The 25,368-nt window shown below is 37.8% G+C and overlaps 1 protein-coding gene across 3 annotated transcripts in view; it reads right to left on the bottom strand.

Moving 5' to 3' along the window:
• Nucleotides 1–25,368, bottom strand: part of cux2b (cut-like homeobox 2b) — a 118,925-nt gene that overhangs the window by 34,103 nt on the left and 59,454 nt on the right. For all 3 annotated transcript variants that reach the window (XM_053504873.1, XM_053504874.1, XM_053504875.1), the window contains one exon: nt 8,079–8,157. In XM_053504873.1, the coding sequence (XP_053360848.1) occupies nt 8,079–8,157 (79 nt within the window). The remainder of the gene's footprint in view (nt 1–8,078; nt 8,158–25,368) is intronic.

Raw genomic sequence — 25,368 nt, 5'->3', positions numbered from 1 at the left:
CTCAGAAGTAGTTGTTTCCATTTAAACTTACCCCTTACTACTGTCTCAATGCTTGCTTCCTGAATATACAAAACCCTCGACTGGTATAAAACGTGAGAGAGCCGCAGGGAACGCAAAGTGAAAGAAAGAAATGGCCTCTTGGGGATGGAAACCCATAAAAACACAAGGAGCAGCAAAGCTAACACCTGCAGTGCCTGTCTTACGGCTATGCTCCAGGCAACAGCACAGTCAAGTCTCTCCAGGTAAGGCAGCTACAAAAAAAAAAAAAAAAAAAAAAAACCTTTCCTGCATAGCTTTGAGTGACAGATTGTCTCCATCCTCCAGTTCTCTAAGAAAGAAAGGCAGAGGTGGTGATAGAGCATTTTAATACATCGGCTCTGATTTTTACAGAAAAGTGGGATCTAAAAACAGATGTGAGACATAACTGCAGGGCCATATAAGTGAGCGGTGAAAAATTCTCATGACAAGAAGAAAGGTGTGGTACAAAGCCTGACACTAGGTCCAGCACTAGGTCCAGCACTAGGACCTCTAAAGATTGGAATTGTTTATATTAGAACTTACAAAGTTATTGACTTAAACTCAGAGAGAAAGAGATGATGACCACTGCTCTTGTTCCTCTCTGCTATTTTATATCCGAGACGCACTTTGTCTCAATAGACACATGTACACTTTTAATTTGTGAACATCTGTTTTACATTTGTGTTTTGTAATTATCCTTAGTTAAGCAGCTGGAGATTTAACAATTGCTAACAAATCAAGTAAAGTCAAGAAAAAACCATGAGAATGGAAATGGGGGAACCATCACAGAGTGCTAGATTTCTGTTGATGTGAGACACTAAAGCGGAGGAGAACCCTATCGTGTTCTCAAAGTACAAAAAAATTAACACTGTCCTCATGCACTAATAAATACAAAAGAATTTTCCTGATGCAGCCTGCATGAAGTCTACCACTCACCAGCGAATCACCAGAGCACCTGATGCAATATCATGATACCTAGATGCCAATTCAATTTGTAGTGTGACTCTGTTCGACAATTTTATAAATATCCAGATTAAATATTATATTTTTTCAGATGGTCAATTCCAAACAAACTTGGCAAATAAATTGCTCCTACCACACGAGCCGCTGTGCTGCCTGCCAATGTGTGAATACTTTAAAGTGTACAGTAGCACTATAAAGGATTATAAAGGAACTGCAACATTTTTCACCTCAAATGCAAACATATTTAAATATTTTTAATATTTAAAAAAAAAATCGTTTTTGGGGTCAGCCTGGCAAGTTGAGTGCCTCCTTAAAGTCTAGACGATTCTTGAAATTGTAATGACATGCTCAATATGTATTAATTAGGAGTTATTTTTAATAATTTGTTGTCATAGGAAAATCCAAACAATTCAATCAAGAAATTTAGGAGCAACTTCTGTACATACAGTATAACTCCTGGAACAAATAAAACAATGCAAGATAATTATATGAAAAAGGCTTAATTAATTCCAATGGTTGGACAGACTGTTGATCTGAATTGTTCAACTAAACCCAGAGACAACAACAAAGAAAGAGGTAAGAAAATAGATGCATCTGATACTGAAGTACATCTACCATTAAGACATTCATTTATCACTGTGGCCTGAAAGATAGACATGCAAAGTCTCCCAATAATTACATTTGAAGGAATGTCTGATGAAATAAAATAAATAAGCTGTGAAGAACAGCATGCCAGCTGTAATGCATGAGGATGGCAGCATCGGGTTGCGAGGTGTTTTGCTAAAAAAAACAGGGCTGGTGCACTTCATGAAATGGGTAGCATTATGAGGAAGAAAAAGTGTCTGGTAATACTGAAGCAACACTGCAAAACATCAGCCAGGCTTGGGCATAACTGGGTCTTTCAACAGGATAGTGGATCCTAAGGATACTTCCTTTGTTTGTACAAAGTTACTTAAATGCAACAAACTTAAAGAACTGGCATGGCCACAACGAAATGTGCATTCACGTCCTCTAATTTTCAACTGTTTTTACTTTCAGTAAACTTAATGTGTAAATATTTGTATGAACACCAAAAGAGTCAATACCAAATGACATAAATTAAAAATGTTTCACAATGTGTCCCTGAATGAAGGGAGGCTCAAAATCAAAAGTACCAGTCAGTATCTGGTGTGGCCACCAGCTGCTTGAAGTACTGCAGTGCATCTCCTCCTCATGGACTGGACCAGATTTGTCAGTTCTTGCTGTGAGATGTTACCCCACTCTTCCACCAAGGCACCTGCAAGTTCCTGGACATTTCTGGGGGGAATAGCCCTAGCACTCACCCTGCGATCCAACAGGTCCCAGACGTGCTCAATGGGATTGAGATCCGGGCTCTTCACTGGCCATGGCAGAACACTAACGCACAGAACGAGCAGTATGGCTGGTGGCATTGTCCTGCTGGAGGATCATGTCTGGATGAGCATGCATAAAGGGTACCACATGAGGGAGGAGGATGTCTTTCCTGTACCGCAAGGCATTGAGATTGCCTGCAATGACAACAAGCTCAGTCCGATGGTGATGTGATATACCGCCCCACAGGACCCCCCACCTCCAAATCGATCCCCCTCCAGGGTACAGGTCTCGGTGTAACGCTCATTCCTTCGACAATAAACATGAATCCGTCCATCACCCCTAGTGAGACAAAACCGTGACTCATCAGTGAAGAGCACTTTTTGCCACTCCTGTCTGGTCCAGCGAAGGTGGGTTTGTGCCCATAGGCGGCGTTGTTGCTGGTGATGTCTGGTAAGGACCTGCCTTACAACAGGCCTACAAGCCCTCAGTCCAGTCTCTTAGCCTATTGCGGACAGTCTGAGCACTGATGGAGTGATTGTGTGTTCCTGGTGTGACTCGGGCAGTTGTTGTGGCCATCCTGTACCTGTCACGCAGGTGTGATATTCGGATGTACCGATCCTGTGCAGGTGTTGTCAAACGTGGTCTTCCACTGCGAGGATGATCAGCTGTCCTTCCTGTCTTCCTGTAGCGCCGTCTTAGGCGTCTCACAGTGCGGACATGGCAATTTATTGCCCTAGCCACATCAGCAGTCCTCATGCCTCCCTGCAGCATGCCTAATGCACGTTCACGCAGATGAGCAGGGACCCTGGGCAACTTTCTTTGAGTGTTTTTCACAGTCGATAGACAAGTCTCTTTAGTGTCCTGCGTTTTTAGAACTGTGACCTTAAATGCCTACTTTCTGTAAGCTGTAAAGGTCTTAACGATCATTCCACAGGTGCATGTTAATTAATTGATTATGGTTAATTGAACATGCATGGAAAACATTGTTTAAACCCTTTACAATGAAGATCTGTAAAGTTATTTGGATTTTACATTATTGTTGAAATACACAGTCCTGAAAAAGGGACGTTTCTTTTTTTGCTGAGTTTATTTTTACTGGCGACACTTAACCAGCAGCATGTCTAGTAAAAGGCTGGAATATTCTACAGTAATATTCGTCTAATCATATATACAGTTCAGGTATAAGGCAAACTGATTAATTCTTGTAGTGTAAATTAATTTATATTATACCACAGTGCTGCTGAATTCTGAAATCAGAAGATACTGATAATTAGCTTTTGAGGACCAATTCTGGTAATAGCACTGATTGTAATATAAATTATAATATATCTATTCTGTTATGTTATCTTTTGTTTCTATAGCAACAGTTGGTTTACAAGGGTCTTGGAAGACACTTCACATAATCCGAAGCTTACAACATAAGAATATGTAATGAATTACTTTTTTTTATTACGAAGATTTATTTTAGGAGAGAGGTATTTAACACACAAGAGGAAGGACACACTTAGGGCCATGCTGTTATAAGAACATAATCCACTCTGAGGTGGTAACCGTAACGGTCCTCAGCTTTAAGTCTTTGCACATATGCTCTTATTTAATAAAGACAAACAAATAATTGTGGATGTGGTTAAACTTTCTGTGAGAAGAAATTTATTAATCAGTTTGGGATAAATAACCCGGATGTTTATATGTGTCAGTAAGGGAGGGTCTTCATGTGAAAGGACTCTGAACTTTCCATTTTCTCTGTAACATCACAAGTCACAGTTTTGTCTTATTTTATATTAAGCAAGAGAAAAAAACAGAAAATCGTGTTAGGGAAGAACTGTTTATAATTGCCATAAAATAACATAAAATGCAAATATAAATGTTAAAAGCATGATGTGAGGCTCTTCAGAAAATGCTGTAGAAAAATAAATCTGGTGTAGAAACAGTAACCCTAACTAAAATAGGGCGCTTTAAAGTGGTGAGCCTTACTTCCCCCCCCCCCTCTGCTTGTTTCTAAGAGAACCCGCTCACACCCCGCCACGCTCCAGCCCAGATACACACAAAAAAGAATAAATGAATCTTTTAAAATAGTTTTCTATGCAGACTTTTAATTATACTGTAAGTGTGTAATTATGATCTTATTTAACATGTGCAAATCTAATTCCAACAACTTCACAGCCTCAGAGAAGACAAAGGCTTGCATACCCTCTATGATCTTTGGCGCCCCCTTGAGGTAGAGTGGACCCCAGGTTGGGAAGCATGGCTCTAAACCACCCTGTTGTTGATTATTTCCCTAAATGAGGATGCCCCTGTGTTGTATTCTGTAATTATCTGTTTTTTCCTTACACATGACATTAAATAATGTGTGTGACACTAAGGGAGATAATATATAGATATATTACCAATTTCATTTGTACTCCACTAAGAATAATGGAGACATCCCTGGAGCAATAGGAGAGAAAACCTTTAGCCAAATAAATGTGTTACAATAATTAGTCAGAGATTAAGAACTACAGGAGAATGATTGTAAGCTGCAGAATTCAACAGCAAATGCAGATGAGCATGTGTGAGAGTTTATTGAGGTTATGCAATGCCACAGGTTACTGCCCTTTAACACACAGAGAAGTCCATTTCCCATAATCAGAAGTGTGTGTGTATGTGTGTGTGTGTGCGCACACTTGGTGGGGGGAGGTGATCTTGCACGTGACTAGAGAGAGTGTCTGATAAATAGGCCGTGGTAGACAACGGACTCACCTTGCAGATGGTGTGTTCTGTCAGGGGTCGATACAGATGAAAACACACTCCTTGCTGTTGGACAGGACTTTAGTCAGGTCAAGCTTTAGGCTAGGCTCTCACTGTACAGCCTTGTTCAAATCCAAGGCCCAAGGCTCATGGATGTTCGAGTGGCCTTTTGAAGTACAGACCTTGGCCTCTCAGCGTTGTGCCTCCTCTGTACTGTAGAAGCTCCGCACTAATCTGAGAGCGTCCTTTTGCTCTTCGAAAAATGTGGAGCATCCACAGCAGGGGTAATGCACAACGCACACAGCATAAGCTTCCTTTACTGAGACTGAGAAACAAAGTCAACTTTGCCTACCTGGTATATTTTATCTTCAGGCATGCTATTTTTCATATGGTCACATAAGAAAATGATGGAATAGGCACTCATAAATACTCAAAATAATTTAACTGTATCACTTTATACAGCTGGATTTACGTGTGCGCATGTGTGCGCATGCGCGTGTGTGTGTGTGCGCGCGCAGGCACACGTGTGCCAAACCTGTTAATTATTGATATCAGGTGTTTCAGTCAGTCCTCAGTTAAGAGCAATCTTAATGCTTCATCATACCAAGACATCTTGGACAATACTACAGTATGGGAACAGTTTAAGGAAGGCACTTTTCCATTCCAACATAACTGTGCCCCAATGCACAAAGCAAGGATTATAAAGACATGGTTTGATGAGTTCCGGGTGGAAGAACCTGACTGGCTCACACAGAGCCCCGACATCAGTGCCTGACCTCATAAATACTCTACAGAATGAATAGGCATGAATTGTCCAAAATCTTGTGGACAGCCCAAATACTAGACTTGTCCAAATACTTTTGTCCATATAATGTATATATTTATACACACAAACACAATCTTCTACCACATGATGTTCTGCAAAATATGGAAAAAGTTTGTTTGTATGAAATATTTGAATACTGTACTTAAAGAAATGCTCAGCGATTCAAACTCTTCTGCAGCACCTTGGACCACTGTAGTTCTTTCTCAATATGCAACAAACTAATTATCCATGATGCCCTTGTGTGTGGCTTGAACAAGAAGTGAAACTATTTGAATTACAAATGACATGAGAAATGCCTCTTGATGGGTTGACCAAGACAGGGGCCAGATCATGTGTACTGACTCTTCCAGCATTTCAAAGCAACTTGACTACTTGTTGTGGCAAATTTTGAGGATTTTACCAAAAAACAAAACTTTAAGTAGAGAAAAAGCGAAAAAAAGTTTATCGGAGACAAACATACTTTAGACAGACACACACCCCACAAAGGTTCCCTAAAGTCCATAACTCTTTTTGTCTTTGTTTTAATTGCATTTTTATTTAATATTCAATAGATATATGTTAATTTGATTGGCCTAGTAACTCCCCATTTTATACCCCCCGCCCCATCTCATCTTTTATTTATTATTTAAACTTTTTCTTTTTTTCAAAGAGAGTTTGGTTTGTTCCTTTTTTCCTAACCAGAATATCGACCACTAGTGCTGACGGCTTTAAGTTTCAGAGAAAAAAAATCAGAGAAAGATTTGAGATTGTTCCGAGATGCGTGATAATTTAATTTTTATTTTAATATTCCTTTCCCAACTGTCATGTCTCAACTGTCCTTAGTATGCCTAACATTATTGGAAATGTATTTATTAATTTTCTTTTATGATCTTTAGATTACATGTCATATAATGATTAATTTAACTTAATTACAGTTAGGATCAATATGATTCATTGATAATTCTATTCCTAAATCATAATTTGATCATCAACCTATATGATTTTAAACAATGATGTTTGATAATGTACGTATACATATATGGTTTGGATATTATAAACTACCATGATTGATACATTTTGTTCATGTAGTGTAATAGAGTGGTAGTGTTAGTTGTAGTAGGAACAGATAGTAATGGATTTGATTACTGATTATCATCCCTTTGTTTTTTTAGCTTTAAAAAAATAGAAGTCTGGCCATCTGTGCTCTGTGTCCAAAAAAAAAAAAAAAAAAACAGAACTGAAAGTTATTTCTAAAACTTTTCCTAAGCGCCTCTGTTAAGCTTAATTTGGCAAATCTTGGCAATGTACTTTCTGCACTTTTCCATTACACTTTGTCTGCATGAAAGTTCCTTATTTCTTGCTCTGTTTGTGCTTTCTGTGTCTATGATCATCCATTGGTTACGATCTTTTAAAGTTTTCTACTGTTTTCTACTTGATTAAAGTTATAAAAGGAGTATAATATAAAATAATATAATAAAAGATTAGTAAGTATCATTAGTACATAGTTAGTTTAGATGCTATATTAGGTTATATTATTTCTTGTTAACATTCTTGTTTTAAATTCTATCTCCGCCTCCTGCCTGTGTATTTGCTACTTCCCCAAATAGCCAATGCAGGCCCTGTTTCTCTCGGCTATGGTTCTTTCACAGAGGCCTTATGGGTATTGGACATTAAACTTACTTGAAATTGGACATTGGCTTACTTAGAGCACCAAATCACTAAAATATAATTAAAATTGCACAAAAAATGATTTAAAAAAGAACAGAAAAAAATGCAACAAAAAATAATGACGAAATATGAAGCTGACACACTACAGCCATGTTGGGCAGCAATGTCTATTACCTGCTTATTCATTATGTTAAGAGCGCTCTGTTCTGGTCACAACTATTAAATATAATTTGCAACTATTACAGAACCACTCTTGTTCTCTGTAACAGCTGTAGCAGCCCTACGTCAGTCCGGCTTTAAACAGTCCACTGCAATCAACAGCGTCCAAGATGGAAACATGACATACAGTCAAGGACGTGTAACATTTCACTCTCCTAATTGTGTTGTGTTGAGAGGACTTAAACGCACACATCTTCAGAATTGAGCAAATCTACAGTACAGCACTATTTCTACCTGATCTCCAAGATATAAAGTTATTATACTGAGAATGAGATTTAATGGCCATCTTGGGTAATGTTAATGTTGATGTTTGCTTGTACAGTATGTCTGCAGGTGTGTGACTCACCTGGGGCTTCTATCAGCTGTTTATAAACTCCCAGAAATGCGGACTCTGCCTCCTTACTGCGCTGAATCAAGGCAACAACCTACAAATAATGATACAAATGTAAATTAAATTACTAAGGAATCTGCCATTTAAAAAAAAATAAGTCGACATGTAACACAGTATAGAATATAGTGAAAACAATGCAAAGCGTTCATGGCACATTCCCATCCATATTATACATAAGAAAACATATCTACACTAAGTATACATTTTATTCATTTCAAATGTACATTTACTGTAAGTGAAGTCACTGTATGAACATCGGCACTCAAACAACAAAACACATCAACATCCACTCCGCTAATAGACCAACAACATGACATTACAGCAGCATATTGTGATTTTAAAATGTGGTCAAAGGCATTGTGCTAGAAGTTGAAGTGGAATCTGCAGAGGTCAGCATGTATGCAGTTTTTCCCTCAATCCCTGCAACCCTGATATCCACAGCTCGACAGGGGCCTCAAACCAATTACAGCTTCGTTAGGGGAGAGCGGGTGAGCAGAATGCACCACCACCTGGCCCCATGGAGAGGGCACCTGTGCCTGCAGAGACCTAGGCAAAAGAGCGTCTGAGACCACAAAATACAGCTCCATCACTCTTTTCACACAACTAAAAGAATCTCTCCTGCATCACAGGAGGAACAGAGACACCTGAGCCAACATCCGGTCTCATGTCAAAATGAAAAATAAAATTTACATATGTAACTACTGGCAGTTGTGCAGGTTATACAATAACAGTACATCATTTATATATAATAATCTCACTCAAAAAAATCAGAAAAAATAAAACTTGCAATGAAATGTATGTCTTTTGTCCCAATTATTGGTCCCCATCCGTTCAGTACTTTATGCAACACCTTTTGCTAGCAAAGCAGCATTAAATCTCTAATGCTTGGAGAGATTAGTCAGAGAACACGGATGGCCACAACAACCTTGATTTGGTGGTAACTGAACCATGTCTTTGTAGATTTGGTTGCATGCATTATATCACTGCCCTGCCAGCAGGTCTAACCATTGTACTTTTTTGGCAGAAGGAGCCATCTTTTCATTTTCATTTTCATCTCCTGATATTTCATAAATTCCAGAGAGTCCCAGAGCCATTTCAGGAAAACATCACAAATGGCCCACGTTCTTTGGGGGTCAGTTGTGAAAAAGCTTAATTTTTGTCAAATCTGACCTTGAACCTGGGTCAAGTTTCCTGTAACAGCTAGCAAACTCCTCAAAACTATGTGACTGCATGAAAGAAAAGGTCATTATATTGTTTTCTCCAATCTTCTCCATGTTAAAAAAAAAAAAAAAGAAAAGGCTTTTGCAACACCTCATATTTTTTTTCTCTGAAAGTAATGGATAATCACTATGTGATCTTAATCAAAAAATAAAATAATAATGAAAAATATGATTATCATTTTATATCAGTATAAATGCCAGAGATTAGATTATCATTTTTAGCATGAAATTAATAAACAAGGTCAAAGCCACTTTAATACCATTTTCTTTTACACTTTATCCTTAACAAGAGTAAAATACTTAGTTGAGCTCACTGTATTTAAGTCTTTCTTGATTGTGTAAGTCTGGTGTGAAGTTAAATTCCATCTTGTTCATGTAAATAAAAATAAAACAAAAAAAAAGATCTTATTGTACCAGACTAAATGACTTGGGTTAAGTAAACTAAAAGGATATATGATCAACCATCAAAAAAGGTGCCCAACTAAATATATTTTAATGACTATTTTATGTTACAAGTAACAATAGAAAAATAAAAAAAAGTAATCTATTAAGATAAAATATAAAATGAATGCTATGTTAGTGGCTCAAAGGAGAAATTCAATATGATAAAACTATATGGAAAAGAGAGCGAATGTGAAAGAGTGGGGGGATTTAGATTTACAGTAAAGAGCTGTTGTCCCTGGAGTTCCATAATGCCAGCATCATGCTCACTAAAATATTTTAAAGATAAGAGCCTGCCAATACTCCAGCTCACTGCTGCTTCATGGAGTTCATGTTAAAATGGAGAGGCACTACACCAATCGATACAGATACAATAGTCTCCTGCTTTCCCTGTCTGAGTGCAATAGTGTTTCTCTGTTCTTTTTTTTTTTATCTTCTTTGCTCTAGCTGTCTCTCACTTTTCCTCTATTTCCAGGGCATCGCATTTGTTTGCTACATCAGCACTGAGCCACCACATGCCGAGATAACAAAACAAGAACCTACAGTACAGTATAAACGCATGTAAGCAAGATAGTATGATCCAGACACAGAGAGACAAGGTGTTATAAAGAGTCTGCACCTGATCAGTCTAATTAGCTATTCCATGCAGCAAGCAGCATAACTGCGAACACTAATTAATCTAGTGATAAAAATATTACGAACTAGCTAAAGCACCCGTCACTGACGGGAAAAGAGTTTGAAGGAGGAGTTAAAAGGTAAAAATAAAAATAAAGCTAAAAATAAACTGATCAGCTTTAATGTAATCAGTGATATTATTATTTGAGGTTAAAGCCCATGTGCGTCTCTGCCTGTATTTCTGTACGACAGAACTCTCTGCCTAACCTATTAATACAGTACAAACAAATAAAATTTTGTATTCGTGTATTTAGCCAAATAAACTCCCTGTTTGATAATCGGACAGTGAATAACAGATGAGAAATCGAAAATATAGATTGGATAATGTTTAATTAGTAAGTCTTACAACAACTGCAGCGCGTTAAAATATCAACTAATCCCAGTAAAAAATATTCAGTTTAGCTTTTCTAATTAGTATCTATTGGTGCAGGTGTTTGTTTACATCGAGCAAGTAGCTTATTAGTAGCTTATTTTAAGGTAACTGGTCATAAAATCGCTTTTACTTAACATTTAGATTTTACATATAGTGCAGGTTAAACTTTAGGCAGATATCCAGGTACCTAAAGTTTTATTAAATTCTTTCCAGGTAGTTTTCTATTTATATAGATATATGTATACTTTTATTCATAACAAATATAGTAATTGCTACGTATTGTTCACATATGGGTTTAAAAAGAACACTAAATAAGATACACTGCATAGCAAGTTACAAAATAATTTATTTAGGGAGGTTTGCTTTTGACCCTCAGTAACTTATCAAAGCAATGTTGGACAATTTCCTCTTGTCTTCGCCTGATGCACATGGAGACAAAACTGTCTTAACTCAAAACTGGTTATACTGCTATATCTACATATGTGTACATATTTGTTATTTTTCCTCTTTTCCAAAGGAGATGCACTGGTCAATCGTGCAGTGAGCAGAATTGGCTTGTTTTCAGTGTGATCGGCCGTGACAAGTGATCAGCTGATTGTAGAGTGCACAAGCTTCCGAGTGGCGCCGCGGAAATGCATTTTATAACGTTATATTATCTAAAATCTGCCTTTTTTCTGAGAGTGAAAAAGTCTCAGACTCAACTCATTACACACACTTACACCAGTCTCAAAACACTGCGAGCGCAAATTTGTTTTGAAAAATCACGCGCGTGTGCTGATGTAAGAAGCTGCACACACCCGCATGGCCACAACTACTGTAATCAACACGTGCTTACTGTTAACTTTAGTTTTGAGACTTGGGAGACATTGGAGATGGAAAGACATTATTGTTTCTTTACAGTGTTTAATGGTGTACGCTAAACAATTCGCATAGCTTTGTGTTTAATTTAATTCAATTAAATTTTAAACTCTGTTGTTTTGATGTTATTTTCTATTGTTTAAATGCTGCCCTTGGTTTTTTAGTGAGAAAACTGATGTTATAAGCAATGGGCCACATTTAATTAATGTTAAGTTCAGTTTGAAGCTTTTGAACAAAGATAATGGTATAAACCTTTTGAGTCCAGACAACTTTTATAAAAGGTTTAAGTTCTTAAAATTATAACAAAAGCAGAGACCAAAATTTTATATTAAATCGGGATATTAATAAAATTCTGAATCGTAATACAAATTTAACTGTTACCTCAGTGTTGTCATATTGCATGGGGTGGTAACTGGTGACTCCCATCCCTGGCTGTAAATGTTAGGTAGAGACTTATGGAGAAGGCATGCTAGCTGAACCTGTCTTGTTGCTGTTTTTGACTTCCATCAATCAAGAACTCAAAATCAAGGCCTATTTCAGCCCTTATTTTCTTGTTTAGATGAGGGCTGTTTTAACAACACAATGGTCACCTTCAATTCACAATACGGGCTCCACAATTGTATTTGTTTTTTTTAAAGAATATTTTGAATAAAATATACATGAGGGAAATTCTGGCAAACATTTATTATTATTATTATTATTATTACTATTATTATTATTAACAATGAAAAATTATGGGCATTTTGTCTGTATAGAACTAAAAAAATTGCTATAAGGAGGTTTACTAATATTATTATTATTATTATTATTATAATACACGAGTCTATGTTAAATTAGTACCCCATACAAGTTGTCCCTGTCTTGTGCCCCAAGTTCTCTGCAATCCTACACAGGATAAACTGTATAGAACATGAATGGGTTGCACAGATTGGAGCCAGTGTTTAAATAACGCAACTGAATTAGATATACTGTATAATTAATAGAATTGTAGCCGCAAGTTGTAACTATACAAAAACAAGCACTTTCTCTTCTGATTGCCTCTTTTTTGTGTATTTTTCACACTTGTTTTAGTTTTGAATGAACATTTAATAAAGCATTTAAATTATATATTTTTTAAAAAGTTATCCAACACCAACTGGCCCAGTCTTAGACACCTTGTCACCTTTCCACTGAACAAGCAACATTGTTTTAATGCTGTAAAGGGAAAGGTGATGTAATTGGAAAATGAAATAGCTAGTGCACATGTATGCTTCCTAATAAAGTTTCTGTGAATGTTTGGTGAAATTCCCATGAATAGTTTCAGAGGAGATAAGCATGGAAGTAAAGTGTGACTATTGATGCTGTCGGCGCTGGTACTAGATGACGGATAGTGGTCTCTTCATGTTGTCTATGCTTCAAAGGCAAACCACACAAAATATCTGCCCCTAAGTTACTCAGTAAACAAATAAACCAAATGTAAATATTAATTGGCTTCAATTCAACAAAAACACACCCATGCGTGATCACTGCCATCCCTGTAAAAACTAAACATCATTTACAATAATTCATCTAGGAGAGTTCTAAAAACTCATACTCGGAGTCACAATAGAACCCAGAGAACAGCAGGACTTGTTTACCTCGGATAAAATCTATACTCATGATTCCACTATTCGAAAGAGACTGGGGTAAAAATAGCATCCATGGAAAAGTTGCAAGACGGAAGCATTGTAACATGAAGCATTGTAACGTGCACAGAAAGAGCAAATCCACCTCTGGGTGGAAATGAATCAAACAAAACTAAATTAAAGTTTGGAATGATTTAGTCAAAGTCCTGATTCGAACTGACGTCACATGGAGGTGTCGGAACGAATTTGGCAAAGAAGAGTGGACAAGGATTTCTCCTCCGATAAAAAAGTTAACAATCATTAAAGATAAAAAAAACAATCATTAGCAGCTATAAGTGCCACAGTTAGTGTAGGGGAGAATTACTTTTTATGTGTGATATATACAGTAGGTCTTGCCTCACCTAACCCCCGTCCATAAATTAAATTATCATTTAAGAAACTTTTTCTCATGCTCTGAACAGAATTGTTTTTAATAAAAACAGAGGACTGTAAAAGACAAATATACTACATGATCGTTTTCATTATTATACTTTTAATATGGTGAATATTTAAATCAAATGGAAATACTTAGCTTGGCTGTATCGATAATACATCAAGAGATTATCATTTCATATTGTATCGATACAATGAATTTTCCATCATTAAACCAGTTACCTGGGCAATGCGATAATGTAACCAAGGGACTAGTAGAGTGACCTTACTATCGATCAGATGAAATTTTGGGTTCATATGACAATTTACTAAATTAGATGCACATTTGTTTATACACCATTTTCAGACCTCAAACAACAGCTCGTTTTGTTTGTTATAAATGATTATTCCAATTAATCAAAGCCAGACTCGTTTATTCCCCGTGTTCAGATTTACAATCATATTGATGCTTTGATGAATTTAACTTTAAAAGTTATTGTTTTTTAGAACTCTTACAGGTCTGAGATGTACTGTACACAGATAATGCCACACACGTACAAATTTACAATGTCCTACTCTGCTTTTACTGCGAACGGATAAAAATGTCTTTGTCTGCTATAGGTCAAAGTAAAATGTCACTGGTCCTTTTCTAGAGGATTCATTCATTTAAAGTTGTTTTGACAAATTGCTACTCACTTCACAGGAAAATTACAGCAAGTTCTTTCTCTAGGCAGCGAGAAAATACACCAAAATGGTAATTTCTTATGGCTGCTAATTCTGGCTTCAAAGGACAGATAACTTTTTAACACTTATGGCTCCTAACAGTGCCAAAAACTAGCACATGCCAAGTTTCCGAGGTGAAAAAGAATAATTAGTTTTACATAAAACACACTCAGCAGTCATTTTCTCTAATGTCCAATTAGTTGGGAACTCAAATGAGTGACAATGAAAAGCGCTAAAGATCTGATCCCATTCTTCATTTGATACTGTTAACAGTAATGGCTCAAGTGAGTCTGTGCCTGTTCGTGTGAATGAGACAGGAGGAGGGGGAAAAGAGAGGGAGAGAGGGAGAGATTCTGGACTGGTTATGGCAGAAGATAGAAGACACTCAAAAATAAATAAATCAATGTTGTGTTGGCCTTTTAATACACTGGGTGGGTTAAAAACAGGGAAAGCATGATGAGGAAGTTTAAAAGATGGAGGGAAGGGGGGAGAGAGAGAGAGAGAGAGAGAGAGAGAGAGAGAGAAACCCAAAGAACAGAGACAGAGCATAGAGAGTGAGAGGCAGAGTTAGAAAGGCTCCCCAAAAGACTAGCAATTAGCAATTATGCACTCATCAATTATAATTACTACAACTGGTGATTATGCAATTATCATAGTGAATTATCAGTTTTTAGCGCTCACACTGAGATGTGTTATGTCAGGTCTGGAGAAGGAGTCTGGTTTCAGACCACACGAACACTAGTCTCTTTCTGACATGCACTCATTCTTGTTAATCTTCTAGCAGTTTGTTTCTGTCAGACCTACAGTAGTAACATGTACAGATCACTTTTGACATGAAACAGGTCTAAAAGTTATGCCATAACATTTATTGATATGCAAGAGCAAGACTATGATATACTGACATAAGACCTGGTATGAGTAGTGGGCCTACCAATCACGACAATCTAGGAAATGGTAATTTAAAAGCTGAGGCATGGTGCCAGATTGGATGGTTCCTCTGTCCAACTGGGTTACTTTATCATCCTGGGATGGAAAAATATGTCTTGGACAAGTAATGGAAAATGGCTTTATTTACAGCAATGTAATACTGAAATCAAGGCTCATCTCAATAGTCTTAAGAGGCTTAATTGACCAAAAAAACCTAGTGTTTCTTCCAGGTAGACTAAAAACAACAACGAGACAGGAATAATAAATACATGTAAAGTAAATGATTTATTTGGTGATGCTTTCTTTTAAAGTAACAAGCACTTTATAAATATGTATTGGTTACAAAACGGTTTTCATGTACTCGAGTGTGTGCACACATGTTTAGATATTTTCTTAAAGTGCACAAGCTGTGCCAAGTCTAAACTGTGGCTACAGTCTCTAAGGAATTGGGTGAAATGAGCAGTCAGAGAGCTGACACACATCTACTCCTTATGTCAATTCCAATCAGCAAGTCTGTCACACACACACATGTATGTGCAAGCACACACACACAAAACACACCACTGTGTGCCATCCAGCTTGGTTATTCTGGCACTTGTGCACTCGGAGGGCACATAGTATGCCCTCGAACCATGTGCTAAGCTTTTCAAATGCAATTCCCCCATAAACACTCACATGAGAAAATTACATATACATATATATATATATATATATATTGTCCTACTCTTACTGTATGAATTGATGATGATCTGATAATGCTGGATCACAGAATGCCTAGGTGCTGTAGTGGAAAATAGGTATCTGTACCGATACAGACCTCAAAGAATAACTGATGAGGATTTAATGCATAGTGTAAAACTGGTCACAGCTTGTTTATTTATTGTGCTGTGTGTACTGTGAGACATTTGTTAAAATTAACTATTCATATTTAGGACTCACTGTGCACTTTGCATCATTAACCAGGAGGCACAACACTTTACAGTAGGCTTTCCACTTCATAAAGCTGAAGCTAACACTCAGGAAATTGTTGAGAGTGAAACTTACAGAATCTAACAGTAATAGTTGATCTCGGATGGAGCGTTTTACAGTGCTTTTGTTAATTTACTTACTACTAATTTATTTCCGCATGGGGATGAATAAAGTAGGTATGTACAGTGAGGTCAATAAGTATTTGATCACCCTGTGATTTTGCAAGTTTTCTTACTTAGAAATCATGGAGGGGTCTACAATTTTCAGCATAGGTGCATTTCCACTGTGAGAGACAGAATCTAAAAAGAAAAATCCGGAAATCACATTGTATGATTTTTAAACAATTTGTGAATTACTGTGTCAAATAAGTATTTAATCACTTTAGTAAAAAAAAAAAAATATTCGGTACAGAAGCTGTTGTTAACAATTACAGAGGTCAAACGGTTCCTGTAGGTCTTCACCAGGTTTGGACACACTGCAGGAGGGATTTTGGCCCACTTTTTTCCTTTTTTAAGATTAGAGCTATTCGTAATGATATGTTAATATTTTTTAAGCAGTGTATTCTAGAAGACCACTGTTAAGATTGACTTACTCCTAATTATCTTTTGTTTATTTCTATTGATATTTTATTGTGGGCACTGACAAAAAAAAGTTACTTTATTCTCTTAACAAATACATAATTATTAGGTGTAAATGAAATACATGATTTAAATGAAATTCATCCAGTGGTATTCCAACACTTGGGTCTGCAGCTAGCTTGGTTAAAAGCTTTTACTTAAATCAATAAACCCGATTACTGTCTGTTATTCACAGGTATTCAGCCACCCGACCATACTCCTTGTGTTGTAGACATTTTTTTTTTAAATAGCACATTTGATTAGGTAATGAATCTGAAGGACTAGTGGGGATGGAGTGGATACAGTTCAAGATCCTGAAAGAACGAAGTAGCAGTTCTGCAGAATGCAACCTTCAACTGATTATCTTGACTTGCTGGCAGCATTTTGTTTAGTGGTGTGAAATGGGCATCTGCCATTTTTCTATTTATTTATTTCTTATTTTTAACACTGTTAGTATAGATGTGAAGAGTAATTGCTGTGAGATGACCATTTCTGAGCTTTTTGGACGGCTGCGATAGGGTACAACTTTAATATCATTCTCACTTCTGCAGAACCATCAGGTGTAACTGATGACTTTATAGACATGATAAGATGTAGGCAATCAGAGCAATCAGGACACCATACTTTGTCTAGCTGTGTTAATGGAATGCTGTAGAAGGCGGCACTTAGAATTTTGAACATCTTTCTTGTTCAATTATAAGAGATGCAGTCAATGACATGTGGAAGTTTAAATAACTCTTCCTTTCAACCCTAGCAACTAGATGACACTATGAATGTTGACCGTCATTTCCAACACATAATCTAGCACAATGTAGAACTCCACACATTGGTATCCATTTCTTAGTAGAATCTTAATAACGTTTAGGTTTAACACTGGCCCCTGTACACAAAATGAACAACCTGCGCATAAATGTTAACTGGATACACTAACTAAATGTTGACAGTGACTTAAAACTTGTATTTACAGTAGATTTCTCAGTGGCTTTTATATTTGTTGTCTAATTGAGATCATATAATACAAGTATGGCTTATAATGTAGGTCAAAACAGCCCTGGAGTGTGTAATCTGCTGATCATCGTCACCCACAAATACATGTATTTTCTGGTCAGTATATATGCCAAATGTCACTGTCTTTAAACAACTGTAACAGCAATGTACAAGTGCAACACTGAACATTCAGAACAAATTCATAACTTTCGTAATAATTTCAGAGCCATCCATAAGTTGACAAGTCAGTACATCAGTACATCAACTAGATTCGAAACATTGTTTAGCTTGTGATCTGGAATGCTCTGGAACTGAAATTAACACTATTTGCTTATAAGTCTTCCTTCTGCCTTAAATTTAGCTTCTTGCATTCTAGGTCAGATCTTACGCTGTAGTAGTAGTTATGTTGTAGTGTGTTTTAAAGAGAACCTCAAAAACAGGGATGCCACACAACTGAATAAGGTTGACAACAAAGCTGAATCTGTAGTTGGCTTTCTAAACTCGCTGGTCGGATGGTTCTTTATCCACTACTTATCATTGGTTATACAAGTGACTCTTATTAATAACAGACTCCCTGTTCACAGTCATATTTAGGTATCTACTCTAATGTACCCTAATCAGCATTGATTATTACATCTCAGTCCTGCACCACTCACTTTTTGCACTGCTGTTACTTAAATTGCTATATCTCAATTTCGAATAGTCTGTGTACAGTATATACAGTATATACAGTGGGGGAAATAAGTGTTTGATCCCTTGCAGATTTTCTCTGAATGATCTCAAGGCAGTTGGGACCACAGTCACCAAACAAAACATAGCTAACATGATATGGCGCCAAGGATTGAAATCAGTGCAGCAAGGTCTCCCCTACTCAAGAATGCACATGTACAGGCCCAATGAACAGATGTTTGCCAATGAACAGAAGGATTGGGATAAAGTGAGACCAAAATTGAGCTTAGGCATCAACTTGACACTCTGTTTTTGGAGGAAAAAAATGCTGACTTTGACCCCAGGAACACCATGCCTACAGTCAACCATAGAGGTGGAAACATCATGCTTTAGGGCAGGTTTCATGCTAAGGGTACAGACTGACTTTGGTGCATTGAAGGGTTAATGGACGGGCCATGTATTGTAACACTTTGGACGAGAACCTCCTGAAGATGGGTTGTGGATGGGTCTTCCAGCATGACAATGACCCAAAACATACTGGCAAGGCAACACAAGAGTGGCTCAAGAAGAATCACAATAAGGTCGTGGTCTGGCGAGTCTTTAGACCATAATCCTACAGACAATTTATGGAGAGAGACGAAACTTTGAGTTGCCAAGCGGCAGGCAAGAAATCTTAAAAAGTAAGAGAAAATCTGTAAAGAATAGTGGATTAAAATGCGTCCTGAGATGTTCGCAAACCTGCTAACCAACTACAAGAAAAGTCTTACCTTACAAGTGTTTCTCCAGCACGTACCAAGTCATGTTTCACTTGAGGATCAAATACTTATTTCCCTCACTGAAATGCAAATAGATTTATAACATTTGTATTGTGTGCTTTTTCTGGATTTTTGCTTGATATTCTGTCTATCCTGTACCATAAACCTATAATAAAAATTATAAACCCTGTATTTATATATAAATACATAAAGAAATACTCAAATACTTATTTCCCCCAGTGTATACACAGTGGTGTGCGCCTAAATCTCCTATCGCTCCTCACTCACCCCCTTCTGCAGGTGTGTGAGGGGGGCGGGGCTGCAGGAATGGACACCGGCTGGTGGTTAATCTTCTCCACACGCTATAAAACACGGCGGGGAATGGATCACAGGGGCTGTCGAGCTGTCTGAATGTTTATTCGGACCTGGAAAGAACCAGCAGAGTCACATGGTGGACGCTAAAAGCACAAGGAGCGGCATGCGAGAAGCATGCTGCTCTCTGAACTTGGGACTTCTAAGGCACAGATGGAAAGGTGCCTTTCCTCGCCGCACTGAGGACAGCCGCGAACACTGCTGGACACCCCCCGGCACTGATGCTCTCAAACAGAGCTTGATTTTATGACCCTGCCCTGACCGAAGGAGAAAGGGCTGCTGTGTGTTCCACAACAAGGCTTCCAGTGCCAGCCGGGAAAGCCGCCCAGGTGAGGAGTGTCCGGGAGATACTGTACCCGCCTGCCGCCACACTAATGAAATCTAGGAGGAGCCAGTTTGGCCGATCACAAGAGGTGCTGTGGAGGAAGCTTGCAGGAGCTGCTGCCCTCACGGGCCCATTTTGCCACTTTTTTGGTAATCAAAAGACACCATCAATGTTAATAGGTTTCCCCTCAAAATGCAAATTACTGGAAGCATTCAAACAAAAACACCGGATACAACTATGGTTGAAAATACCCAAAAACCTGTCCAGTTCTGCTAGAAGATTATTTGGACAGACGATACAGTTTACCTTGTACCAGAATTATGAGAAGAGAAGAATATTGAGAAGGAAAGGAAAGACTCAGGAGCATAACACATCATCTGTCACACATATTAGAGGCAGCGCTATGACATGAGCATGTATGACTGCCAGTGGAACTGGGTCACTGGTGTTTATTGATGATGCAATTGCCGATAGAAGTAGCATTCAGTGAAATGCTACAAAACTGAAAGGATGACACTTCTCAGTACAGATAGGTAATAAAACAAGGTATGATGTGAAAGCAACCCAAGAGCTTCTTAAAGCAAAGGAATGCATTGTGCTTAAAGAGCTCAGCCAATGACAGGGTTTCAGACTTCAGTCAGTCATTAACTGCAAATAATTTGCATCCAAGTATTAAAAATATTTCTTATATTCGTAATGATGTCAGCTTGACCAATTACTTTTGAGCCTCTGGGAATGGGGGACTAGATTACTGCGTTTCTTTTTGTTTAAAGCTGTCTTTAACTCACACTTCAATCACATCTTGAATGCTTCATTTCTATTATACCATAGTGGACTCTATTGTGCTTCTGTCCAAATACTGTACATGTATATTTGGAACTGCCTGTGTACAGGGTTACGACTACACACCAGCTAAAATCTGTAGAAAAAATATAAATCATGAATGTAGAAAAGGTCCCTTAACCACCATTTTAGTAAGCTACACCAATCAGATATAACATTAAAACTACTAAATGTTGAAGTGAATGACACTGATCATCTCATTTACTGTACAAGGGCAGCAAGTGAACAGTCAGTTCTTGAAGTTGATCTGTTGAAAGCAGCTGTTAAAAGCGGAAACAGCTTTTAACAGCTTAACAAGGGCCAAATTGTTTAACAAGGGCCAAATTGTTATAAATGGACAAATAAGTCCATAAAGGTTTTTTTTTATGGATTTAATTGTTTAAATTGAAATATCTCTTTTTAAAATGATCTTTAAGTGAGCTGTAAGCACAACAAACGAATGCCATCACCTCATCTCGCAGATCCTCAGGCATATTTTCTTTGCTGGAGAGAAGATCCAATATCTTACAGACTAAAAGAAAGACTTTTTTTTTAGAGTCTGACTTAATGGTTCCACCGCAGTTCTCAATCACAGAACGACTACACGTCGTTATAGTTACACGTTGCATGTTTTCAACCTTCATTATTAGCTGGCAGGTCATCTTCAGGTGCAGGTACAGCCACAAATCCATAGCAGAGTGAGTCATTAAACCCAGATCAAAAGGTTTTCCTGATCCACCCTCCTTGCAGTGACATTGTTGTCAAATCCTGCTCAAAGCCTCTAAACCCCGTCACTGGAGTCTTCATGAAGCCCCACAAAACTTCGTTCTGATCCTCTAACCTTATGCCCTTAAAGCCAGAGAAAAAAAAAAACAAGATGTGAGTCAAGAAAAGGTAAAAAAGTGGTGAGGGGAGCACGAACCAGACAAAAGACCATACCTAGAGAATTGATTTGGGGTCTTTGCAGTTCAAAAGAGCTGTTTCAAAAAAGCCTCTTTTCCCAGCAGAGCAGCAATTATAAACATTAGAAGTAATAAACGAACTCTGACATGGAGATACAGTATCTTAGACCTGTGCAAGCTGTAGAATTCTGAGAAGATGGATTCAGAGTGTGTTTTATAAAATACATTAATTGAAAGAAAACAGTGATTATATTGGTTATATAATAAATAAATTAAAAAAAAAATCACATTCATTTTGACATACAGTACTGTATATTGAGATTGTGATTAAGACTGCGATATGCAACTATATTAATTGAATCTTTTTTCCTTCAAATGTATTTCTTTAAGCCAATACCAAATAACTGGACAAGTGATCTCATTAAGGGGACATTTGCCAATATTTATGTAGCAACTCAAAATAATACAAAGATTAACAAACACTTGAATTATTAACAAACCCTACACAAATTCCCAATTATGTTCATATTGCCTTTAATGAAGTGCAGCTTTTTGCGATTAAATAATTAAATAATGTTCGCAATGATGTGGTAGAGAGCTGAGCACTACCGGAAATCATTCACCTTTACCTACCCTCTGAGGAGCGCAAGAGTATACACAAGTACCCCCCAAATACTGTCGCGCTATCAAGACTGTACTGTTACTATTGGCACATACTGTAGGTTCTCTGTGTGTATCGTACTACAGTCCTCATCCATTTTAAGAATGTAGTCAGTGCCAGTTGAAGTTCGAGGTGTGAAGAGATAGAGAGAAAAGAAGAAAGAAGGAAAGAGACAGGGACAGGGGGTTTGCATTGTGATGGATGGATCTTGCTTGGCATGGTTCTCCTCTCTCTCACAAAGCTGGTGACTTTCCAGCCAGGCAATTATCATTGCAGAAGGCATAATAGCCTAATTAATTACCAGTGTCAACGTTGTCTTTGTTTCAGTGTAACGGGACATCATGCCAACAGAGCATCCGCTTAACAGGGGAAAAACCCACAAGTGGCTCCCAGAACACAAAAGACAGAAGGAGGAGAGGACATCATGTACCTCACACACACACACACACGTACAAAAACACACACATACACACGTACAAAAACACACGTGCACTTAATTTTTTTATGATCAATCAGATTAGATAAGAAAACGTGAATAACAATCTTTTTTTTCTTTTTAACTCTACAAAATCTTTTATGATGGCTTTCCAGGCAAGATGTGGTGACAGACACATTTCTATCTTATATCCCCAAACTCCCTCCCAAATAAAAAAAAACGCCTAGATGAGAAACACTTCCTACCCCTCCCGCCCTGGCCTTCTGTGTGTGTGAAATATTATGTGTCAAGTCTGTCACATTCTCTTCCCTTTTACATCTTAGCAAAAAATAGCAGAACACAGACAATCTGAGGCCAGAAAAAGAAGTGAAATAAAGCGTGGCAGCGACAGGGGAGAGAGGGAATTGCACTGTGACTGATGAAGGCGCTGAGGCAGAGATGGCGCACGTGCTTATTCTCATTTTTACCTAAAACACCAGACTACTTAATAAAACCTCATCGGGAGGCCGAATGGGGGGAGAACCAACCTGACCAATAAGTACATGCGTATGCTGCACTAAAGTGAACAACGTTTCGTACATGCGTCCTGTTGTGTGTGGTGCTGTGGCTGAGGACATGTGTGTCTGTATGTGTAATCCTTGAAGGGAGGCAGCAGGGGCTCATTGTAGAGCGCATTGACTCTAATAGGAGCCTGCGCAGCCGTAGCGAGCAGCTCGTCGGCTCCTGTGGTGAGGCGAGTTTTGCATAATTAATGACTGTTGATGTTTCCAGGTAGTCGCTCAGCAAATTCACTTCAGAGCGGCTGCCACAATCGGGCCGTCTCCAGTGAAAGCGACACCGGAACAGACAGCTAACATTACCACCATAAATAAGGCAATTTTGTACAGTGTCTTCCGTCATTACCGTGACGGGTTCAGGGGCGACAGTTTGAGTCACTTTAGTGATGAGCAAAAAACTAAAAAGTTAAGAAGGTAAAGGGAATAACAGCAGAAGTGAGGAACTGTTCCGTATCTGTAAACCTACAAAGGATTCAAACTCCTTGTCTAATGAAGCTTTAGTAAAGCCCAAATGTTCACTGATGATTCTGGGGTTGATGTTGCGGTTAAAAAAGGTAAAAGGTAACAAAAGCAGCTGTTACAGTACCGTTGCATAACTGTTAATAGATGCCCGCTCAAGTCCCACGGGTGTGAATGTAGCTGTAAAATACGGCCATGGCTTCACATTAAGGTGTCAAGAAAACATAAAATAAAAAAACAGCAGCCAGCCAGATAAGGCGATTTTTTTTTTATTCCTCTATCCCCACCACTCATTAATTTATAATAACCTTTAAGGCTTTTTGATGTCATACATATTTTACCGAGAGGTATCGTTCCCTTTTTCAGCACTCATGAAGGTCTCAAAACTGTCAAAAGACAAATCACTGGTGCTGTCTGAAGGCATGTCATCTTTAACTATAATTAGCTTCAGGTAAGAACAAAGAGCAGCATTAATCCTAGTCTCAGCATTAATGTAGAAGACTGAGTATTTTAACAATGGGACAAAAAACTAATATGGCAAAACTGAGACGGATTGCCACCTTATGCACGGATGTGTGGACTAGCAAGTCAGTGTTTGGATTTTATTGCTTTATTGCTCGTTTTCTCTAAACAAAAATTTGGGATGTCAGCTACTGCATAAGCATGTGGCAGTTAAGAAATATGGACTTGCATAAAATCAAGAATATTGTATTATTTCATATATAGCTCCACTTGAAATCATTTTACATCAAAAGTGCACTGGCATACAGGAGCTCTAGTGTACCTGGGGTACATTTACCAGACTTAAACAAGCCTGCTTTTTTTACACAAGATCATTTATAAATAGAATATTTTATCACGGATTATCTAAAGGTAATTGAGTCAGACTGTATATGAACAGCAACGGTCACACAGCAAGAGGATCTTGGAATTCTGTCGTTTTACAAGGCTGCATTATTCAGTACGGAGTATGAGGCGAGACTATATGCATGGCGAGTCCTTTAACTTCATAAAAAAGAATAAGTTTTCTTCTGATAAGTGACAGAATCAGGCACCTCAGCCAGGTGTTTGCTGCATGCTTTTGGAATATGCTTATGAAAAGTTCCATGTCATCATGCACACTACTAACACTGTCCCAAAAAGCAATACATTTATTTTGTGTTGCACAGTGTAATGAGAACACTGTATTACGGCGATATACTGAATATCATCACTGTTGTTTAAACAACCAAAAAACTAATGATACTGTAGATAAAGTCAGGAATTAAATCTTATAGAAATTCATGAATACCAGTGATGATGTAATTTAACATTTATTTTAGTTCAGAGGACAACACCACAAAACAAGAAAAAATGTTGAAAAAAATATCTACCGTGTCCACAATAGCCTTAGATTCCTGATCTTGGCTTACAGGAATGGAAGCCGCTGCGGATTCGGATTCGGATTCCTTTGAGGTTCGATGCATTGTCCATTCTAAAATG

The sequence above is a fragment of the Clarias gariepinus genome, chromosome 9 (genome assembly GCF_024256425.1).
Source record: "Clarias gariepinus isolate MV-2021 ecotype Netherlands chromosome 9, CGAR_prim_01v2, whole genome shotgun sequence".
NCBI lineage: Eukaryota > Metazoa > Chordata > Actinopteri > Siluriformes > Clariidae > Clarias > Clarias gariepinus.
Note: the sequence above shows the minus strand (reverse complement) of the source record. Positions and strands in the feature narration are given on the sequence as shown.